At 39.0% G+C, this 24,134-nt stretch overlaps 1 protein-coding gene across 2 annotated transcripts; it reads left to right on the forward strand.

The window, feature by feature from the left end:
- The first annotated feature begins 2,734 nt into the window (after nt 1–2,734).
- Nucleotides 2,735–23,702, forward strand: clic5a (chloride intracellular channel 5a). 2 transcript variants are annotated; one of them, XM_055163454.1, is made up of 6 exons: nt 2,735–2,845; nt 16,589–16,698; nt 18,931–19,056; nt 19,138–19,244; nt 19,384–19,544; nt 20,929–23,702. In XM_055163454.1, the coding sequence occupies exons 2-6, from the start codon at nt 16,643–16,645 to the stop codon at nt 21,091–21,093; spliced, it is 615 nt and encodes a 204-aa protein (XP_055019429.1). In that variant the 5' UTR covers nt 2,735–2,845; nt 16,589–16,642; the 3' UTR covers nt 21,094–23,702. The 2 variants fall into 2 exon arrangements, with proteins under 2 accessions (XP_055019429.1, XP_020772818.1); XM_020917159.2 differs by lacking the exon at nt 2,735–2,845 and adding an exon at nt 12,233–12,658.
- The last annotated feature ends 432 nt before the right edge of the window (nt 23,703–24,134 follow it).

Below are 24,134 nucleotides of genomic sequence, written 5' to 3' on the forward strand. Positions count from 1 at the left end.
CTACTACTACTACTACTGCAACTACTACTACTATTATTACTACTACTACTACTACTACTACTACAACTACAATTGCTTCTACTACTACTACTATAATTACTACTACCGCTACCACCACCACTACTACTACTACTACTACTATGACTATCACTACTAATACTAGTACTACAACTACTACTACTAACAACACAAGCTCCTTATGTTATTACTGTTATGAATTTTCCACAATGGTCAAATAAATTTTCTTTTATTAATGAATTCACAAAAACCTGAACGTGCTCTTGCCCTGCACTATCTGCCCATGTACTTTTACCCTGCATTCTCCTTTAAGAACCCCCTTGTATCTTTGGTCGATCCCTGTTCAAAGTCCTTCTGGAGTCCTCTTTGATAAGGTAGGCACAGCGGGCACTACCATCACTCCGCTTTGGCACTGCCACTCCTCACTGTCTGCACCTCTACCTTCTCCGGTTTGACCTTCCCAACATGGCTGACAACACGTACGAGAACCCCGACGGGGCGATTTACGAAGAGGTCACTTCTGACACCTCTGAAGTCGTCTACGAGGAACCGAGTGATATGGAAGTACATTATGAGAATACAGGACGTCGTATTGATATACCGGAGCCCCCGTCATCGCCCCCGCCCGAGCCACCAACAGGTCTGTGGCAAAAACCCTATTAAACTCTTTATTTATTTTACTGAATCTCTGTAGTTTCAAATTTTATGGTTGAATTTGCCATTAAAGGGTCCATTTTACGTTATTTTCTGATCTGTGTTATAACGTTTCCTCATCAAAAACACACCTGGAGTTGTGTTTTGTTTCATTCATGCATGTTTAATGACACAAATCCTGCATATTTAGGCTGAGTTCTTCTCCCTGTTCCACCTTGTGATTTCATGTGATGATACAGGAAGTGCTTCTCTGCGCTGTTTTTAAACTTCGCACAACTTCATTAGAATAATTTCAATAATTTCAGAGCTGGAATTGCCCATTTCTGTTGAACTAAAAGTAAAATGCAGCTATTAATGTGAAAACTACAGCTTCATGACATCACAAGGTGGAACAGAGCATTCCACCTTGTCATATCATGTAGTATTTTTAAACTCCATGCACCGTCACTAGAATTATTTGGACGATTTCAGCCCTCGAATTGCCTATTTCTGTTGAACTAAAAGTAAAAAGTGGCTGTTAACTTGAAAACTACAACTTCATGACATCACAAGGTGGAACAGAACATTCCACCTTGTCATATCAGGTGGTGTTTTTAAACTCCACGCACCTTCACGAGAATTATTTGGATAATTTCAGCCCTCGAATTGCATATTTCTATTGAACTAAAAGTAAAATGCAGCTATTAACGTGAAAACTACAGCTTCATGACATCACAAAGTGGAACAGAACATTTCACCTTGTCATATCGTGTGGTGTTTTTAAACGCCATGCACCTTCACTGGAATCATTTGGATAATTTCAACCCTGGAAATGCATATTTCTGTTGAACTAAAAGTAAAATGCAGCTTTTAACTTGAAAACTACTATAACTGCATGACATCACAAGGTGGAACAGAGCATTTTGAGAGTCGGAGAGAATAACTTGAGTGTCAAACGTGTGTGAATGAAACAAAAACACTACTCCAGGTGTGTTTCCGATGAGGTAACCACATTTGAGCCTGGCATAAAGCTCACAAGAGTGCATTTAGTGTTATATATAGGACCTTTAAACTGTCAGATTGCAGATTTGTTGACCTTGTTTATGGTTAATATATCTCTGTAATTACCTTGCCTATCCACATGAAACAAAAACTGGCACAAAGTTCAAAAGGGAATTGAGCTTCAGGAAGTGGTGTCCTTGTTCAACCCCAAAGACTTTAAATGACTTTAAGATGTAATTTTTCAGTTTTTCAGTGCAATAAACACAACCAGAATGAAAATAAACATGCTTTTATTTGAGTCTTATTTGGCCAAAAAGTTACATCCTGTGGCTTTAATGCACTTATTTGACATATTTTACTCAATTTCATTTTTTTTTTGGTCCAATTTTGTTTACTCAATGATTTTTTTTGGATATATGTAATTGTTGAATTCATTTCATTCATTCATTTTACAGTCGAGTCATTTAATAAAGATGCATTGTGTAACTTTTCTGGAGGACGGTCCGCCATCTGCTTGTTTCCATGGATATGTCAGTGCTCTGGAATGTTCCGCAGTGTGACATTAAACAGTACCAACTTAAATTTATTCAGTTACAGATGGTTTTATTGCTCAAAAATACCCTTAAAAACAGGCGTTCTGACTGTGAGCGGGGTCGCCTCTCCACAGATCTGACCTGTAACTTGGTCTGGTTTGGTCAGGAAGATTTAATGCCATAGTGTGAAACATTCCAGACAAAGTAGTAACATCTCCACGGAGAAAAGTGACATAACGCACCTGTAAAAAAAAAAACAAAAAAAACATCAAGTAAGTAAAAAATAACTGAATTTACCGTTTTCTTTAGATCAGAGACGGGACAGTGCCTCCTCTTCTTCTTCATCTTCTTCTTCTTCATCTTCTTCATCCAAGTCGTCTTCCAAGTCTGAGAAAGGAGAAGAAGAGCGAGAAGAAGAAGAAGAAGTGAAGGACCATGGGATAGAGGAGTGGACGAAGGAGGAGGAGGAGGAGCTGGAGAGCCAAGCCGTCACCATGGACCTGGCCTGGGAGCACAAGGAGATTGACGAGGTGGATAATAGGGCGAACTCCCGCAGATCGTCATCCTCCTCCTCTTCCTCTTCATCGGCCTCAGAGAACGAAGAAGAGACCACGAAGGAGCTAGACCCCGACCAGCCCCAGGTCACACTGTACACTAAGGTAAGATCTGAACCACACACTGCTTCAAGCCACTTTCTCTTCTATGTTATAATGTTTCCTCATCACAAACAGACCTGGACTTGTGTTTGTTTCATTTACACATAAACTACACATCCTGCATATTTAGATTGAGTTCTTTTCTCAAGCAAAAACACTCTGTCCCACCTTGTGATGTCATGTGGTAATACAGGAAGTGCTCCAGTGTGTTTTAAAAGTCCACACGCCTTTACTAGAATCATTTTGATGAATTCTACCCTGGAGTTGCCAATATTCTTCTAGCCACAGCCTACAGTTGTGCCTCCACTCAATTTCATTTCTCTCCAGCGCCCAGGTCAGGAATCAGAATACACTAGGTGGTTTTCAAGAATCCTGGAAGTTGTACCGAAGAGCTGTGAAGCCATGACGTCAAACTCAAGCGCCTGTCTGGGTCTCTTTTGTGGTACAGCACAACAGTAAACAAGGAGGTCGAGATGGATGTAGACGAAGACAAACATTCTGTGTTGGCAAAGATTCCTGAGATCAAGGATTTAAAGCCAGAATAAAGAGAATGTTTGGTGAATTTTATCAACGGGAAAGACATTATTGCCCTTCTTCCTACGGGATTTGGCGCATTATATACGTCACGACCAAATAGCAGCGATTGGTTTAATAAAAAAAAGTACCTGCCTACAGTCGAGCAAATGAATCCTAATGCTGCGAGGTCAGACGGTTTCCACGAAGTGAAACCGGCTGATGGATCAGACTAAATATCTGCTGAACTAAATGTAAAAGATTTCTGTTAACTTTGTTCCAAGTTTATTTTCATTCATAAAATATAAAAAGACATCAACAGTGGCACAACATTAAACATACAAAAAATGAATGAAAAGGAGCAGAAAAAAATCATCTCATATTATCTGCCTAGTTTTCTCTTTTCCAGACAATAGATGAACACTGAGAGTTACTTTAAAACATTTCATATCAGTGCATTTCATTTCAGTCGCAATTATTAATCAATTGCAAACAGAGATCATCACTTTAACGCACAACAACTTACCGTCGTTTTCTTTTTCATACATGCTCATTGCACTGGATTTTATGTATTTTTTTAACGCCATCATTGTATAAAATTCCATAAGTTAACTCCTTTCACAGTGACGCTTCGCCCCATAACTTTGGTTCTGAATCTGGGTCTTTGAATATTTACAGGTAAAACATGGCACTTTGCTTTGTACATGACTTTGAGGAGACTTCAGTCGACAGTATCATACATTTTCAACACTTTAAATTGAACAAATAATGGGTTTGATGGCTCTCTGTGATGGCTGTTTGTTGCCTTTTATGTAGTGTTGTAAATTAAATACAAAGTCATTTTATTTTATTTGTTTCTATTAATAGTCTTTTAATTACTCATTAAGTTCTGATAACTTTCCATGTTGACCGGACTATCACACAAGGGCCCTGCCTGTTGGAGATAAGACTTCACAGCCGTAAACCTGGGGCAGATTCTCCACTGAACTAAACTCGCAAACCTCCCGCTGTCTGTAAAATAATGTTTAGTTTGTACCGCCATAAACTATCAGTATTATTGTTCTAAATCATTTCTTTTCATAAAAATAAATCAGAAACATCATTAAAAGAACTAAACTTAAAAGATGAGGATAAAAGATAAAACATGTTGCTTTAACCAGGTCTAATATGAATCGAATAAACCAGGACTAAACCAGGACTAAACCAGGGCTAAACCAGGACTAAACCAGGGCTAAATCAGGACTAAACCAGGACTAAACCAGGGCTAAATCAGGACTAAATCAGGACTAAATCAGGACTAAACCATGACTAAACCAGGACTAAACCAGGGCTAAATCAGGACTAAATCAGGACTAAACCAGGGCTAAACCAGGACTAAATCAGGACTAAACCAGGACTAAACCAGAGGTAAACCGTGGCTAAACTAGGACTAATCTAGGACTAAAGAAGTGCTAAGCCAGGACTAAACCATGGCTAAACCAGGGCTAAACCAGGACTAAACCAAGTCTGACAAAAGTCTCAACTAGGACTAAACCAGAACCACACCTAGACTTGACAAAACCTGAATTATTCAAAACCAAGTCTGACAAAGGTCTAAATCAGGACTAAACCAGGGCTAGACCAGGACTAAACCAGGGCTAAACCAAGTCTGACAGTGTCTAGCCCTGGACTAAACCAGAACTGAATCAGGACTAAACCAGGTCTAAATTAGGACTAAACTAACCAAAGTCTAACAAAGGTCTAAACCAAACTAAATCAGGACTAAACCAGGGCTAGACCAGGGCTAGACCAGGACTAAACCAGGGCTAAACCAAGTCTGACAATGTCTAGCCCTGGACTAAACCAGAACTGAATCAGGACTAAACCAGGTCTAAATTAGGACTAAACCCGGACTAAACCAAGTCTGACAAAGGTCTAAACCAAGACTAAATCAGGACTAAATCAGGGCGAAACTAAGTCTGACAATGTCTAGACCGGGACTCAGCCAGGACTAAACCAGGACTAAACCAGGACTAAACCAAGATTAAACCATTACTAAACCAAGTCTGACAAAAGTCTCAACTAGGTCTAAACCAGAACCACACCTAGACTTAACAAAACCTGAATTACTCAAAACTAAGACTAAACCAGGACTAAATTAGAACACAGAAGACCTTGGTTAAATCCTTTGCATCATTAGCTGTACTTGCACCACAGTTTGAGGTCCCCTGGTCTATTTCAGTCCGGGCTTCACACGGGGGCGGGTCTCACGTGACGGGGAGGGGGCTTAGTTCCTCTCTAAATATAAATAGACATCTCGCTGGTCAGAGATGAGGCAGCTCCTTTTGCGTGTCCTTGTGACTGACTTCCATGTGTTTATTACAGTGCACATACTCACAGCCTGTCACAATAACAAACGCTGAAACTCGATATATCGCTGAAGTAAATATAGACGATAAACGATAAGTGATTTATGCCACTGACACAAAAAAACAAAAAAAAAGAGCAGATTTAAGCCACAAAAACGTTTCTAAATCTGTAATATTGTTAAAAAATCATACAAAATTTAGCATGTGTAATGAGTTGTAGAAGTTACTAAAGCTGCACTGTGTAACTTTTCTGACTGAGGCCTCGCCAGTTGCTTGTCAGTCTCCATAGAAACAAGCAGGAGACTCCACCGTGACAATTTACAGGTGAGATCTGTGAAGAGGTGACCAAACTCACGGTAAGAACGCATGTTTTTAAAAAGTACTGAGGAATACCCCTATCTGTAATAATCCTGAGTTTTTACCTGGAATAATTGACAGTAGATTTCAGATTTGGGCACAGAAAGGCCTATCCAAATTGCACAATTTCTTAGAGGGGCGTAACCTAATGTCATTTAACCAATTGACTGAGAGATATGATATTCCAAGGAAAGACTTTTACCAATATCTACAGGTGAGGGATTTTGTTAGGAAAGATACTGCACATCCAATCTTTGGAGAAATATCGGACATGGAAAGACAGATCTTCCTTACAAAGTCAACTGCTTCCATTAAAATATTTTACAATATCCTTAAGGGGTAATCTACTGTGGACTCTCACCTGAAAGGGCTCTGGGAGAGCGAACTTGGTTGTACGATTACTGATGACAAGTGGGAAAATGTCTGGAACAATGCAAAAACTCTGTGTGTTTGTAATAGGGTTAAAGCAACTCAGCTTATGATTCTCCACAGAGCTCACATTTCTCCTGATCGATATAATAAATTAAAACCTAGCTCCTCGCCATTGTGTTTGAAGTGCAAAAATGAGATTGGTACCCTTACACACTGTTTTTGGTCCTGTCCAAAAGTGCAACAATTCTGGGACATGATTGGACAAGAAATAGAAAAGATTCTGTCTGTAAATTTAACCAACGATCCTCTATTTCTGTTGCTTGGTGTAATTGACCCCGTTGTAAAAGATAAATATAATAGAAAATTGTATGGGATGCTGACATTTTGTGCCAGAAAAAGTCGACTAGTGAATTGGATATGTGACAAGACCCCCACTAAAACTCAGTGGCAGAGGACGGTTCTTGGTTTTGTTTCTCTTGATTACCTGACGTGTCGGCTTCATCATAAGGACAATGTCTTTAAGAAGACTTGGGAACCATTTTTGATATATACTGGACTTGAGATCTCAGCTATCATGAATAGGGTATTTACATTTTGAAATGGCTGTATCTGTATCTGTATTTGTTTAAACTAAAAAGCAATAAATATATATGCAAAAAAAAAAAAAAGTACTGAGGAATAAAAACACCCACAATTTAATATAAATAATGTAATAATTATAAGTTTAATACCATATTGTGGAACATTACTGACAAGGCTACAGTATCTCCCAACCTGAAAAGTTACGCAGTGCACCTTTAATTTAACCTTTTACGACTTAAATCTTATCATAACATTTTCCAGTTGTGTAAAGAAAAAGTACACAAGCAGAATGAAAAAAGAAACATTTATTTCAGTCTTATTTGCCTCAAAAGTTACACAATGTTACACAACTTTACTCCATCCATCCATTTTCTTCCGCTTATCCGGGGCCGGGTCTCGGGGGCAGTAGTCTAAGCAGGGACTCTCAGACTTCCTTCACCCCGGACACTTCCCGAGGGAGACGTTCATAAAAATAAAACAGAAACACACGTTAAAAGAACTAAACTTAAAAAAGAAAAAAGATCAAACATGTTGCTTTAACCAGGTCTAACAAGAATCAAACAAACCAGGATTAAACCAAGTCTGACAAAGGTCTAAACCGGGACAAAACCAGGACTAAACTATGGCTAAACCAAGACTATACCAGTACTAAACCAGGACTAAACCAGGGCTAAATGAGGACTAAACCAGGGCTAAACAAGGACTAAACCAGGGCTAAACGAGGACTAAACCAGGGCTAAACCAGGGCTAAACAAGAACTAAACAAGGACTAAACCAGGGCCAAACCAAGACTAAACCAGGATTAAATTAGGACTAAACCAGGACTAAACCAGGGCTAAACCAGGACTAAACCAGGGCTAAACCAGGACTAAACCAGGACTAAACCAGGACTAAACCAGGGCTAAACCAGGACTAAACCAGGACTAAACCAGGACTAAACCAGGACTAAACCAGGACTAAACAAGGACTAAACCAGGGCTAAACCAGGACTAAACCAGGACTAAACCAGGGCTAAACAAGGACTAAACAAGGACTAAACCAGGACTAAACCAGGGCCAAACCAAGACTAAACCAGGATTAAATTAGGACTAAACCAGGACTAAACCAGGACTAAACCAGGGCTAAACCAGGACTAAACCAGGACTAAACCAGGGCTAAACCAGGGCTAAACCAGGACTAAACCAGGACTAAACCAGGACTTTTACACCTCAACTGGCTCCTCTCGACCTGTAGGAGCAGCAACTCTACTCCGAGCTCCTCCCGGTTCACTGAGCTCCTCACCCTGTCTCTAAGGGAGCGCCCATACTTTACTCATACTTTTGCAGTGTTATTTACGCAATGAATGATTTTTTTTAATATATATATTTAATTTAACTCAACTTCTCAAATTCTTGTGGACAAGTTGTGAAGAATACTGTCGTTTTATAGTTGAGTTATTTAAAGATGCAGTGTGTAACCTTTCTGGAATGCATGGAATGTTGTACAGTACGACATTAAACCACTGCAAAGAAAAAGTACACGTGATAAATCTTGTTTGAGCTTTCATACATTGAACGATGAGCTGATATAGTAATTATAGTAGAAACAGTCACACACCGTCCATTATACTGATGCATGACAGAATCCAAGGTCCATGAGTTATAAAGTAAAGTCATAAATTTCACTCTTTGATTCGAGATTGTTAGTGATTTCATGTGGGCGTAAAAAGGATACAGCTTATGATAGGAATTGTTGCATCATTCTTCACTTCTCCAACCATTTTATTTGTGATGTCTTTATAATACGTGAAGAAAGTTATTGGTTATAATTAGTTCTGAATAGACCAATATAAAAGTCAAGGAACTGTATTATGTTTCATGTCTTAGTTTTATATATTCTGTGATATAATAATGCTTTTCTAGTTCCAAAATGTTCTAAAATTCTAATTTAAAAAGCTGATCCAGTTGAAAATTACTCCTTACACAAAAATATATGAATGTAACTATGGGATAACCAGTTGCTAAATTATAATTACTGTTAAATTTGTTGCGTTTTAATGACTTCATACAACAAATCTTGGTTAAGACTCCAAATTATATTAAGTGTGCATGTTATTTTTGTTTATTTTTAATTTTGTTTATTTTGGCCAAACCTCCTCATCAAAAACTGATGTCGTCAAATCTCAGAAAACTGTTGTTGTGTTTGAGTGAGGGGCTGATGGATCAGATTGGCAGCCTCTCTTCTGTCAGTCTGTCCCAGGGCAGCTGTGGCTACAATATTATCTTACACCACTGGGTCTGGAGTGAATGAATAATGCAACAAATTGAGTTTTGAGCTGAGGTCAAAACTAAATCTGTTTCTAGTCTTTGACCTGAAGTCCGAGTCGAGTCCCAAGTCAAATACAGACAAGTCCGAGTCAAGTCCCAAGTCGAGTCTCAAGTCAAATACAGACAAGTCTGAGTCAAGTCTCAAGTCAAATACAGACAAGTCCGAGTCGAGTCCCAAGTCAAATACAGACAAGTCTGAGTCGAGTCTCATGTCAAATACAGACAAGTCCAAGTCGAGTCCCAAGTCAAATACAGGCAAGTCCGAGTCAAGTCCCAAGTCAAATACAGACAAGTCCGAGTCGACTCCCAAGTCAAATACAGACAAGTCCGAGTCGAGTCCCAACTCAAATACAGACAAGTCCAAGTCGAGTCTCAAGTCAAATACAGACAAGTCCGAGTCGAGTCCCAAGTCAAATACAGACAAGTCTGAGTCGAGTCCCAAGTCAAATACAGACAAGTCCGAGTCGAGTCCCAAGTCAAATACAGACAAGTCTGAGTCGAGTCCCAAGTCAAATACAGACAAGTCCAAGTCGAGTCTCATGTCAAATACAGACAAGTCCAAGTCGAGTCCCAAGTCAAATACAGACAAGTCCAAGTCGAGTCCCAAGTCAAATACAGACAAGTCCGAGTCGAGTCCCAAGTCAAATACAGACAAGTCCGAGTCGTGTCCCAAGTCAAATACAGACAAGTCCAAGTCGAGTCTCAAATCAAATACAGACAAGTCTGAGTCGAGTCCCAAGTCAAATACAGACAAGTCCGAGTCGAGTCCCAAGTCAAATACAGACAAGTCCGAGTCGAGTCCCAAGTCAAATACAGACAAGTCCGAGTCGAGTCCCAAGTCAAATACAGACAAGTTCGAGTCGAGTCCCAAGTCAAATACAGACAAGTCCGAGTCGAGTCCCAAGTCAAATACAAACAAGTTCAAGTCGAGTCTCAAGTCACCTGCCCATAAGTCCCAGTCAAGTCCAAGTCGTCTGCTTTGAGTTTCAATTCATTTCAAGTCTTTAAACCAAAAAAGTACCAAATATAGTTTAGATTTTTGCAATTTATATGGATTTTAAGATAAATTGTTCTTAAAAAATCATAGTATATTTCAATGAGTATTAATAGAGTATTTAAGAGTTGTGGAAATGTTAATGTTTCCTTTTTTAAATGTCTTGACAATATCTTAGAGTGAATCATTACAGTCAGAATAGAACGAATTCAGATTTAAAAGTGCTTCTCACGTCTTCTCAAGTCCGAGTCAAGTCCCAAGTCATTGACCTTCAAGTCCAAGTCGAGTCCCAAGTCTTATTTAGTCCATTTTATCAAGTCAAGTCTCAAGTCCTAAAAATAGTGACTCAAGTCTGACTCACGATTTGCAAGTCTTCACCTCTGGTTTTGAGTGTCTGGAAAAGCTTTATATAAAACTAATGCATTATTATTATCATTTATTTGTTTGTTGTGGATCTCTATTAGTGCAGTAAATATGTTAATCTTCTTCCTGATTTTTGCTTTACACCATTAATTAGTCTCCCATTACTTAGTTAATTGAAATATTTTGGTACGTGACACTTGATCATAAGCAGTGACATTATAAACCCGCTCAGCTCTGACTGTCGTTCTAATATTTCCTCTTTTACTCACACTCATCACCAAGACTCAAACTCTGCATGACGCTGTTCGCTCCACTGACTCCAGATGATTCAACGTCATCTGCTTCTATCGTCTGAGGCGCTTCTTCACCTCCCTCTCTTTTCCTCTCTCTTTCTCAGCTCCTTCTCTCCTCTCTTACCCTCCTCTCTTTACCCTACTCCCTCTGTCCTGTCTCGCCCTTTCTCTTCTACCTCTTGCTTCTCTATTGCATCTTCCCCCTCTCTCCCCTTCTCTCTTCTCGCCCTCTCTCTCCCTCTCTTCCTCTTCCTGTCCACTCTCCTTCTCCTCTCCACCTCTCTCTCCTCTCTCTCCACCTCACCTCTCCTTCGCTCTCTCCCCCTCTCTTCTCCCTCTTGCTTTCCTCACTCCCTCCTCTTCTCTCTCTCTTCTCTTTCTATCCACTCTCTATCTCCTCTCTCCTGTCCATCCCTCTCTCCCCCCACCCCTTCTTTTCCTCTCTCTTCCCCCTCCTCTCCCCCTCTCTCCTCTTTCTCTCTCTCCCTTCTCTCTCTCTCTCTCTCCTCTCTCCTCATTCTCCCCTTCTCTCTTTCCCCCTCTCCCTCTCTCTTTTTCCCCACTCTCCTCATCCCCCTTCTCTCTCTCTCTCTCTCTCTCTCTCTCTCTCTCTCTCTCGCTGTCTCTCTCCTATCCCTCCCTCCTCCCCCCTCTCCCCTTCTTTTCCTCTCTCTCTACCCCTCTCTCCCTTCTTCCTCCTCTCCTCTTCCTCTCTTCTCCTCTCCCCCCTCCTCATTCTCCATCTCCCCCCTCTCTTTTCCCCGCTCTCCTCATCCCCTTCTCTCTCTCTCTCTCTCTCTCTCCCCCTCTCTCCTCATTCTCCCCCTCTCCCTTTCCCCCTCTTTCTCTCTCTCCTCCCTCTCTCACTTCTATCTCTATCCACTCTCTATCTCCTCTCTCCTGTCTCTCTCCCTTCTCTCTCTCTCGTTCTCCTATCCCTCTCTCTCCCCCCTCTCCCCTTCTTTTCCTCTCTCTCTACCCCTCTCTCCCCCTCTTCCTCCTCTCCTCTTCCTCTCTTCTCCCTCTCTCTCTCTTTTGCTCTCCTCTTTCTCCTCCTCCCCTCTTCTCTCTCTCTTCCTCCTCTCTCTCCCCCCCGCCCCCCTTCCTCTCTCCCTCCTTCTCTCTTTTCTCTCTATCCACTCTCTATCTCCTCTCTCCTGTCTCTCTCCCTCTCTCTTGTCCATCCCTCCCCCTCCCCCCTTCTTTTCCTCTCTCTCTCCCCCCTCTCTCCTCATCCCCCTTCTCTCTCTCTCTCTCTTTCCCCCTCTCTCTGCTCATTCTCCCCCTCTCTCACTTCTCTCTCTGTCCACTCTCTATCTCCTCTCCCTGTCCCTCTCCCTCTCTCTTGTCCATCCCTCTCTCCTTCTGCCTCTCCCTTTTCTTACTCTCTCTCTATTCCTCCCCCCTTCTCTCCCTCCCTCCTTCTCTCTCTCTCTTCTTGGGGTTTATTTTTGGACAGTCACGCCCCGCTCCGGTACAAGCTGCACCCAGGTCACACTTCACACTGACACTCTCTCTCCGAGCCCTGGGACTAAACCAGAACTAAACCAGGACTTTCCCTCCGCTACTATGGATCCAACTTAACTAGACCTGGCTCGGACTTCCTTTTAATTCCACTCGAGGATTTTGATTTTTAAACAATGACGGATACTGGCGACAAAGACCCTGAAATTGAACTTTTTGTGAAGGTGGGATCTTGAACAATTCCTAAATTTATAATTACACACATTTACATTTTTATCTTTGAAATTACGCAGGATTTTCTCGATTACAAACTCAATCTTAACCTGTTTTGTCTTTGTTTTGGTTGCTGGGCCCTTTAAGACACATGCCTTGTTGTTGTTGCCGATTTTCCATGTGTTAACCTGACACCCACGTGTGCTCTCAATCTCTCCTTTTCTCTCCCCTTATCAATAAATTACGATCAATGCATCAATATTGATAGTTTATAATTTAAAATACCTCTTTGCTGCCATAACTCGTAACACAACTGGATCAAATTTGCACAAAAAATTACAATAAAACCGCTTTTATGACCTTAAATATGAATCATAAACTTTGTATGGAAATAGTTATGCAGGTTTTGCCGTTACCGTAAGTTTTGTAATTTCGTGCACTGACATTTTGATGCAAAGCCCAAAGTAAATATCAGAATGTGCAGTGAAGCAGCTAATGGAAGTGTTGTGGATTATTCATGTCGGACCCAGGCTCTCGTTACAGTCTCCTGTTGCAACTTTGTACGCACACAAACAATGCGATTCTACATACATAATGTTATTATCATATTAAAAAGTATTTTCTTTGTAGTACTAGCAGTTGAAGTAGTAGGATTTGTTGCATTATAGAAATTTTAATGCAACTAATATGACTTTTCAATGAGTTGTATTAGTGTTTTAGAACTAGGAGCAGTAAAAGTAGAAGTCATTTTACAATTTTGAAACAGGTGTAAAAAGAAATGTATAAAATGTAAAATTCTGTGCAACTTTTCTAGTGTGGGACCCACCATTTGGTATTAAACTAATCCATTAAATTGGTCAGTTACGAGTGTTTTTGCAGCTTAATACCACTTTAAAAACATGCATTCTTTTGGTGAACAGGGTCGCCTCTCCACAGATCTTACCTGCAACCATAGAGTTGAGTTGGGATGTAGCGCAGTTCCCCTTTAAACATGTTTTTTCAGGGTTAAAAACTTGAAAGTGAAACATTCAGCTGCATTTAAAATTCTAAATCTGATAAAACTATCTTCAATATAGTAGGAAATTTAGTTGTAACTTCAGTCAGTAAGTAAATTTTAATTGTTTACAAAGTGGTAAAGTACTACATTTTCTGATGTGAGATTAGTTTCTACATATATAATGCATTTCTAGTAGTAGAGGAAGTATTAGTAGTAAGAAATTCTAGTCGTTGCAATAGTAATAGTGATAGAAAGAGATAGTAGTGGTGAAAAAGTAACATTTCATTTAATTTCTCTCCAGTGACTAGGTCAAGAATCGGAATACACTAGACAGTTTGCAAGAACCCCAGAAGTGCAAGTCCGGGCACCAGCCAATCAGCGCAGAGATATACATTCTGTGTTGGCAACGACTCCCGAGATCAAAGATTTAAAGCCGGAACCAAGAGAATGTTTGGTGAATTTTATGAAGGGAAAAGATGTTATTGCACTTCTTCTGACGGGATTTGGGAAAAGCTTAATATACCAGTTAGCTCCATTAACGTCATGACCAAATAGCAGCGATTGGTTAAATTAAAAAAAGTCCCCACCTACCACTGAGTGAACAAATTCTAATGCTGCGAAGTCAGACGGTTTCTACGAAGTGACACCGGCTGATGAATAAGGCTACGTAGAATCCATGGCACAGAGGGTTAGGGTTAGAAATTCAAAAAAAGTTTATTTGGTTGAAGACGTTTCTCTGCTCATCCAAGCTGTTTCTTTAGTTCTGGTCAGACGCTGGTGGACACTGCCTTATATCTGTCTGCAGGGAGGAGCTAACTACAGTGAAACTACTCTGAAACTAACACATCGACTTGTTTACAGTTTTTGTTATTTTGTTACACCATTTTGACCAGAACTGAAGAAGCAGCTTAGATGAGCTGCGAAACATATTAGACCAAATACATTTTTGTCCAGTTCTCCTTTTCCATTAAAGCTAGAGGTGGTAATAGTAGTAGTTTTGGTGGTAAAAGTTATAGTAGCGTAAGTAGTATGGATGTTAAAATTAGTGGTTGTAGTACAGTAATCTTTTTTTTTTTCTTTTTGCTTTGATTTCTATGGACATAACATATCTACCATTTGTTTTTTAACCTGGTAATATTTTTTTTGTTGCTATTTTATTGCAAGCCTACACATGCACTCTAAATAACCCTGGAGCTGTTGACGTTGTATTTACGTAATGGACAAATTCAAAATCTGATTAAAATAACTATTTTCCATATAGTAAGGGAAAGTATCTCTGTGTGTACTTATGTATGTAACGGAAAGTCTTAAGTATCATAAGCAATTTAGCTATAACTTAAAGGCAAACACATTTTCTTTTACCTTTTTAATAAGTAAAAGTCTTTTTTTTATTGTTTACAAGGTGGTAAAGAATAGTTTGGAGTTTACGCAGTACTAGTGGAAAGTACAAGAAGTGCTATCAGTTTCTACACACACAGATATCAGTCTGTCTCTAATTACAACCACAGATTTTTCTCACTACAACCTCATCTGGTACTACTACTATTTCTACAACTTGTACAACTACTATTACTTTTCCTACTGCAGTGTGTGTGTGGAAACTGAGAGAACATCTGCAAAAAGTGTCAAACATTTCTTATGAAGATTACACTAGACATTTGAATGAGATCGATGTGAAATGATATGAAATTGGCATTGTTTACAAGTCAAAATATGATAAAATGTAGAAAAAGTCATAAAAATATCTCTAAGCAATTTACAAGAGGTCGTAAGGAAAACTGTGCAAAGATGATATGATGATTGACAGGGCGTAGGGTTATCTGTTACATAAGGGTGAGTTCTTGTAAAGTTGTGGGGAGTATTGTATGAATGTAGTAGCCTGATTCATTAGCCAGTTTCACTTCGTAGAAAGAGTCTCGCAGCATTAGGATTCGTTCGCTCGACTGTAGGCGGGTAATTTTTTTATTTAACCAGTCGCTGCCATTTGGTGGTGAAGTATGTAATGCACCAAATCCTGTAGAAAGAAGGACAATAACGTCTTTCCCCTTGATAAAATTCACCAAACATTCTCTTTGTTTCAGCTTTAAATCCTCGATCTCGGGAATCGTCGCCAACACAGAACGTCTGTCTTCGTCTACATCCATCTCGACGCTTTGTTTACTGTCGTGCTGCACCACAAAAGGGACCCAGACAGGTGCTTGAGTTTGACGTCATGGCTTCACAGCTCTTCGCGGTCTACAGCTTTCAGGGTTTTTGCGAACCGTCTAGTGTATTTTGATTCCTGACCTAGTCGCTGGAGAGAAATGAAACTGAGCAAAGCAATTACATCACCATGGAGAAAAGCAAGTGGTGGACCCTCTTCCCAAAAACTTACACAATGCACCTTTAAAAAATTACCTCAATATTATAAGATTCTTTAGGACCCCCCTGACAAAGTAAATATGAAAATTTAAATGCTGAATGTTGGAAGAAATGTGGATCTATGGAGCAGAACCATTTCCGTGTATTTTGGGATTGCCCAGCATTACGACATGAAATACATAAAGCTCTAAACAGTATCACAATCTTGGACCGAAGAGGGGATATTAAACTATTACGGGCAATTTTAGCAGCCAGCAAGAAATCAATAACTAAGAAATGACTAAATCCAACTTCTCCAACACTTGAGGACTGGTTCGGTATAAGTTTAGAAATATTTAAAATGGAAAAAATGGCATATACTCTAAGAACCAAAAGGGACAAATTCTACAAGATCTGGGGAAAATTAATCTAGTTTGTATCCTTGATTTTGATTGACTCGTGTAAATGTATCATGTAATATTCATGGATCTTCTGACTTCACTATTCAGTCAGAAAAGGAGTACGATTTTTGATGATGATGATGTCAACCTTTTCTACTAAAAAATGAATCTCATGTTTGTTATTATTGTTTTTGTTTGTGCAGGCAGGGAGCGATGGAGAGAGCATTGGAAACTGTCCGTTCTCACAGCGTCTCTTCATGATCCTGTGGCTTAAAGGGGTCGTGTTCAACGTCACCACAGTGGATCTGAAAAGGTGACAGAGCGCTCATAGAGTTACACTGGACACACAGGAGAGGCCGGAGCACTTAGGGGCTTGTGTTACCTGCGGGGAGGAAGCAGTGTTGAGGTCAAATGATGCTGTGATTTAACCCGGTCGGGGCTATTAGCGGAATAAAACAGGTCACAAGACACAAGAGACGTTGGGGTTTAGTGGGTCACAGACTAGAACTGTTAAAGGTCGAGATTAAGATACTAAGTGATAATAAAACTGGATACTAACAAAAAAGGAGTTACAGACTAGTCAGAAGTTGAAATAAAGACACTAAATGATCATAAATGTAACTAAATGATGATAAAACTAGATACTATTTTGAACAAGTCTAGATACGAACATAAACAGAACAAATTTTTACCTTTCCCAAACTGTTTCGATCTCGATCCTGTCTCCCTGATTTCAGAGAGAGTGATTGACAGGTGGATTAACCAATGAGACGCATCTCCGTTCTCATAAAAACAATGTCGGGAATGAAAGGAAAAAAAACAAACAAAACAGAGGCAGTCCTCAGTGTAGATTTTTGCAGAATCAACAATCAGGGCACTAAACTATTAGCCACCTAGTGTCTTTTCTCAATTTCATTTCTCTCCAGCATCTAGGTCAGGAATCAGAATACACGGTGACGGTTCACAAAAACCCAGGAAGTGTGAGTTTGGGCACCAGCCAATCAGTGAAGAGCCATATATTCTGTATTGGCAAAGATTCCCAAGATCGAGGATTTAAAGCTGGATCAAAGAGAATGTTTGGTGAATTTTATCAAGGGAAAGACATTATTGCCCTTCTTCCTATGGGATTTGGGAAAAGCTTAATATACCAGTTAGCCCCGCATTACATATGTCATGACCAAAGAGCAGCAATTGATTAAAAGAAAAGAAGTACCCACCTATCGTCGAGCAAACGAATCCTGATTCTGTGAGGTCAGACGGTTTCCACGAAGTGAAACCAGTTGATGAATCAGGCTACTAAACTATTACTTCTTTAAAGTAAAAGTAGTTATATATTTTGTTCTGAATGATAAAAAAATTTGCAGCTGTGTTTGGATCGTCTCAAGTTTGGACGGAGATTTTTCATGCTCTGTTGTCCAGTTCGAGAACCTTCTGGATTTGAACAGAACGTAGAAGAGAGAAGAGAGGACTGGCAGTCTCGCTCAGGGCAGCTGTGACTATTGCAGTAGCTTAATAGAATGAATAATGCACTGTAAAGCGCATTGTGTATACTGAACAACTGTTTTTTTAATGCTCCTACAATAAAAAAAGAAAGAGCAAAGAGCCTTTAACTTTAAAGCCCCAATTGAATGGAACAACTTGCCCTCCTCAATCCACTCAATTACATCGCTCCACCATTTTAAGGCATCAGTCTTTAGATACTTACAAACATCCTGCTCCTGTTTTTCATACAGATACATTTTTCTTCTATGTACTTTCTGTTGTACACAGAGTTGCTTTTTCTCATTATTTTACAAATATAGGTGTAGGCATGATAAAATCTGAGACATGTATATCTTAGGATCCTGTACTGTATAGTGTGAATAGTGTAAATTTGAATGAACCCATTTGTTGGTCACTGTTGTAGCTCCTTGTTGTGGCATTACTCCGTTTTTACCCTCTGCTACAAACTTAATCATGCGCAGTCTTGATCTTGATCGATGTTTCTACTGCTCGATAAATAATGTCTGTGAAGTGATGACGTATTTTTGACAGTAAAGTCCTGTCTGTGAATTCAATATTCGTACTGATGAAAGTGTAATTGTAAAATTTCATTCCGTGATTGTACTTCTTGACGTTGTAACTTTTCAATTCGTATTCTGATGGATAAAATACACACAGTATATTTTATGTACGACTGGGCTCATTCCAGAGTTTACAAATATTTATTTTATGCGCAACTACAGCCAAATATGCATGGATTTCTTTTCACGGATTCTATGAATATTATTCACGAATATTTCTGAAAACTTTCTTACTCCATAGACTGCTGTCTGGGTGTTGTGCGAATGTTGTCTTTGTGTTGTGTTTGCCTTTTGTTTTGTTTTTTTCTTTCTTTTCTGTAAATGCTGTTTTTGTTAATGTATTTCGGACCCCCTCTCAAACTTCTCTTCCCTTATAAATAAAGAAAATAAATATGTGTACTATCATACCACAAACAATAAGTAATAATCATTTTTATCTTTTTTTTTTTTTTTTTTAATCTATTCTATTATCTTGTCAATAGAAAACCAGCAGATCTCCATAACCTGGCCCCCGGGACTCACCCTCCGTTCCTCACGTTCAATGAAGAAGTCCTCACCGATGTCAACAAGATCGAGGAGTTTCTGGAGACCATGCTGGCTCCACCAAAGTACTCCTCAAATACTTCATAAATATTAAACGAGGAACTGCGTTATTAGAGTATATTGTTAATTGCTTATGTTTTCCTCAGATATCCAAGACTGGCAGCAAGAAACCGTGAATCCAACACGGCCGGGATCGACATCTTTGCAAAATTCTCAGCGTATGTGAAAAATACTCGGCCCGATAAACACAAAGGTAAAATATTTTAAAAAATTATAGGTGTAGTGCAGTTGTAGTAATAATCTTAGCAGAAAGAGTAATAACAGCTGTTCTTGGTGCTGCCTGTAACACGTCTGACTGAAATGCCTTTATTATATATTTTTTTTCTGTGCAGGTTTGGAGAAGAGTCTGAACAAAGCTCTGTCGAAACTGGACGAGTATCTGATCAGCCCTCTGCCCGACGAGGACGGACACGAATCCAACCGAAAGTTCCTGGATGGAGACGACCTCACGCTGGCAGACTGCAACCTCCTCCCAAAACTACATGTGCTCAAGGTTAAACAAGAATATTTTTGTATATTCATGATTAGGCACAACACTACAATGGATTTTGGCAATAACACAGTCTTAGAAACAGCAAAAATGGGTACGGATTTGAATTTATTTGTAAAGTTAGAGATTTTAGATTAAAGTTGGCTCTAGTTGTGTCCTAGTTTTAGTCCTGTTTAGTTTTGGTTTAGGGCAGCTTTTGTTTTATCTGTATCTAAGTAGTGTAGCTCCTATGGTAGTTAGTCGCGGTCCTATTAGTTTTAGTCCTGTCGAGAGGAGCCAGTTTTCGGGCATCTGTTTCGGATGTGGGGCGGGAGGTGTTCTGGGCTTTGGACACGTGGAGGGAATGTCTCTTCTGGCCTGGTCGGGTGAGCTGGAACGTGTCTGGGGTGAAGGAAGTCTATCTGTAGGCTGCTGCCCCGCGACCGGCCCCTAAGCGGACGAAAATGGAGGATAGATGCTTTAGACCACTGATAGTCTTGGTTAGACTTGCATTAGACCTGATTTAGACCTGGTTTGATCCTGGTTTAGTGCTACTGTAGCTCTTGTAGGGTGTTCCTGGGTTGCAATAATCATTATCTATCAGCTTTAGACTCCTAAATTAGGTTCCTAAATTAGACCTAGTTTAGTCCTATTTTAGTCCTGTTTTAATCCTGTTTTAGTCCTGTTTTAGCACTGGTTTAGTCCTGTTTTAATCCTGTTTTAATCCTGGTTTAGTCCTGGTTTAGTCCTGGTTTAGTCCTGGTTTAGTCCTGGTTTAGTGCAGCTCTTCTGGATGTTCCCTCTATTTGTAATAATCATTGTTGATTAGATAATCATTATCATCTTTATATTCCTAAATTAGGTTCCTAAATTGGACATAGTTTAGTTTTGTTTTAGTCCTGTTTTAATCCATCTTTAGAGCTGGTTTAGACCTGGTTTTAACAGTTCTTATAGGGTGTTCCCGGTCTGCAGTGGACTGTAGACGTGATTTAATCCTGATTTAGTCCTAGTTTAGACCAGATTTAGACCTGGTTTGGTCCTGGTTTAGTACTACTGTAGCTCTTGTCGGGTGTTCTTGGTTTGCAGTAGTCATTATCTGTCAGATTTAGATTCCTAAATGAGTTTAGTCCTTGTTTAGTCCTGGTTCAGACCTGGTTTAGTTCTTGTTTAGCCCTTCTTTAGTGCTGTTCTTATAGGGTGTTCCCGTCTGCAGGGGCTAGTATGTGCCAGGTGCTGTAGACCTGATTTAATCCTGACTTAGTCCTGGTTTAGTCTTGGTTTAGTCCTGTTTTATTGCAGCTCTTGTGGTGTTTGCAGTGATATATCACTCTGAAGACACAACACTGTTTTCTTTACTATAATAACATATTATTTTCTTATCATCTTACTTTTTTTTTTTTTTTTTTAGGTTGTGGCGAAGAAATACAGAAACTACAGCATCCCGTCCGAGTTCAGAGGAGTGCTGCGTTACCTTAGCAACGCCGGCAGCAGGGACGAGTTCACCAACACGTGTCCCGCCGACGCCGAGATCGAGCTGGCCTATAAGGACGTGGCCAAGAGGCTGGGGAAATAAAGAGGATTCAGTTTAAATTAAAAAGTTCATGTGACAGGTTAGACTACTCAGGATTCCATTAAAACACTAAAAACTCTAATTATTTAATTAAGGCGATGTTTATAAGTTTTACTTCCTGGTTGGAGCTCACTGTTACCTAGCAACCATAATGTCAACAAGAGCCAAAGCTTGTCTAAATTATACAATAGTTATGATTAGACTAATACAGCAGTTTTATTTTGTTAAAGCTGCAATGTGTAACTTCGCGGTTGGGGGTTTGTCAGCTGCTTGTTTCTATGGATACGTCATTGCGCTGCCTGGAATGTTCCACAGTACGGCATTAAACAGCTGGTTTTGCTGCAAAAAGAAAAGAAAACTGACAAAAAAATGATAGTTTCAACATTCATTTCACAAAGTAGATGTGTTGTAATTTATTATTTTGTTAGTATAATCATAACTATTGAGTAATTTATTTATTTTAGTTATTTATTTTGGCCCTTGGTGACATTACAGTTGCTAGGTAACAGTTAAAATCAAACTACTTAAGTCGCTTGTGTTTCCCGTGTCCAACCGGGAAGTAAAATGAGTCCGACCTGTCATATGTATTTTAAAGATGACCACTGGAACATTTTATTTTTTGTCTTCGGGTGCGTTCATACTTCTCCTTTTTTGGTCCAAATGTAGACTTGGTTTGGTCCTGCTCTAGTCCTGGTCTAGTCCAGGTTTAGTCCCAGTTTTGATGCGGTGATTTTTAAAAGTTGCCCTATATATTTACAAACACGTTTTTATTTTTCTTATTTGATATTAAAAGTTTCTTTTCACTCAAAATGATCAATTTAAATATTAAGTTAAGTTAAGCGTGACTCACTAATGTTATAGCCAGAAGGTTTTGGGTTCAAACCTCAAGGCGACAAAAAAGAAAATTTGCTTTATGATTAAAATCGAACTTTTTAGTCATTTTTGTGGTTATGATACAAAAATAATATTATGTCATCTTGTAATTGTTCTGATATACTGTAGATTAAAACCTGAAATGTTAAAATTTGTCATATTTTTGAGTATCAATACTTTTTCAATACAATTTTTTAACGTTTAACATTTCAATATCGTCTCAAAACTGACCTATATTGCTACGTAACAGGGTTTTTTTCACCCTATAGTCAGTTTATCCTGTACTACCCTAAGTAAACATTTTTTTTCAATACGGCATAGTTGTAATTCCCTTGTTGGTGTGATTTATTGGCTGTATTCTGAATTGCAGAGCTGCAGTAGCCAAAGTAATGAATCTTATAGAGGACATTTCCGGGTTATTTTCGTGTTTGTAGCTTATTGTTTTGTTTTATAATCTTTACAAGAATAACCTGATTTCCTGTGAATTTGAAACGCTTATTTAATTATGCGTTTAAAGGTAGTCTGTGTAACTTTTCGGTCGCCTGTTTCTATGGAGATGTCACTGCTTTGCATAGAATGTTCCACAGTGTGACATTAAACAGCTCTACTTTACATTTATTCAGTTTTATTCAATTACAGATGGTTTCATAGCTCAAAAATAACTAAAAAAAACCAAGCATTCTGACTGTGAGTGGGTCGCCTCTCCACAGATCTGACCTGTAACTCGGTTTAATTTGGTCTCCGTGACGACAGAAAGGTTTAACGCCACACTGCGAAACATTTTAGACAATAACATCTTCATAGAGAGAAGCATTTGGCAGAACGTCCACCAGAAAAGTTACGCAATGCACCTTTAACAAATCTTGTATTAAAGGTTGTATGGAGGATTTTTTTTTTTAGTTTAAAATTGTCATTGAAAGTTTAAAATACCATTACAGAGACGCAGCAGCTTTTAATTATGATGACCGAAAAAAAAAGAAAGAATGAAAATCTATCAGTTGTGGACGTAGTGAGGCCAGATAAACATCAGCCAATAGAAAACGAGGCTCCCTCTTTTTCTATTGGCTGTTAGGTTGTCAGTCAAACTCCCTACATTTTTAGTGTAACTGACTCGTCGGCGCTCGGGGATTATGTGGTTTATGCAGCGGTTCTTTGAGGCTTTTTCAAACTGTTGCTTCCTTGCAATTCGCACAAAGTTTGTTGCGATGGCGGACGAGAATCCAAGACCAGTTCGCCGCAAAAGAAAGTCCGAAGGGTCTAAAAACTGACGCGTCGGTCGCTAAAATATTTCTAGGCAGGTCACTTCAACAGTAATTCTGAACATGCACTGGATGTAAACAAATGTGATTTCTAGAGTAAAGAGGCGGGAGGAGATGTTTCTACTGAGGAAGGTGGTGTCACGCATGCGCAACATTTGAAAAAGGACTATCGCTGTATTTCGCTTCCCTTAAAAAATCCTCTATACAACCTTTAAGCTGTACAAGGAAATAACCTACTTTTTATAGTAGTGGTTGGTTTTGATTCTAGGCTGCGTTAGTCCGTTGCTTTACTTATAAACCTGTAAATTATAAATGTTTAAATGTAACTTGGATGTAAAAGGTAACTTATAAATAATAGAGAGATACCTAGTCGAGATCAGAACACTGTGTAAGACATGCTTTTCAAAATCTGCAACGATAGAACCAAGAGCTGATGTGTATATGATGATTATTTGCGTAATAAATTTATTTTCTCACATATTTGTCTTTGTGTTATTTGAAACTATTGAGTAAATGTAGTTTTTGCTTGCATTAACTTGGTCTCATTGTTCTTTATATGTTCCAGCCAGAGGTGGGTTGTACTTTTTTCATTTTTATTGAAGTAAAATTTTGGTTCCTTTTCCCAGAAGTGGCAAAAGCTTCATGTTGACAATATGAACTGATTTGAACATTTGTGTTTCTTTAATCCAATCCAGTCCAACTTTATTTGTATAGCACATTTTATAAACAAGACAGTTTCCAAAGTGCTTCACATAGCAATATAAAATATTTTACTTAAAAAAAAAAAATCAGCAGAATTATGTTACAACCGTGAGGAAACTAATAGAATCAATAAATAAAATAATAATAAAATCAATAAACAAAAATAATAAAATAAATACATAAAAATAGATCAAAACAATAAATAAAATA

The sequence above is a fragment of the Boleophthalmus pectinirostris genome, unplaced genomic scaffold (genome assembly GCF_026225935.1).
Source record: "Boleophthalmus pectinirostris isolate CB_2022bp ecotype Guang Dong unplaced genomic scaffold, ASM2622593v1 HiC_scaffold_11, whole genome shotgun sequence".
Lineage (NCBI taxonomy): Eukaryota > Metazoa > Chordata > Actinopteri > Gobiiformes > Gobiidae > Boleophthalmus > Boleophthalmus pectinirostris.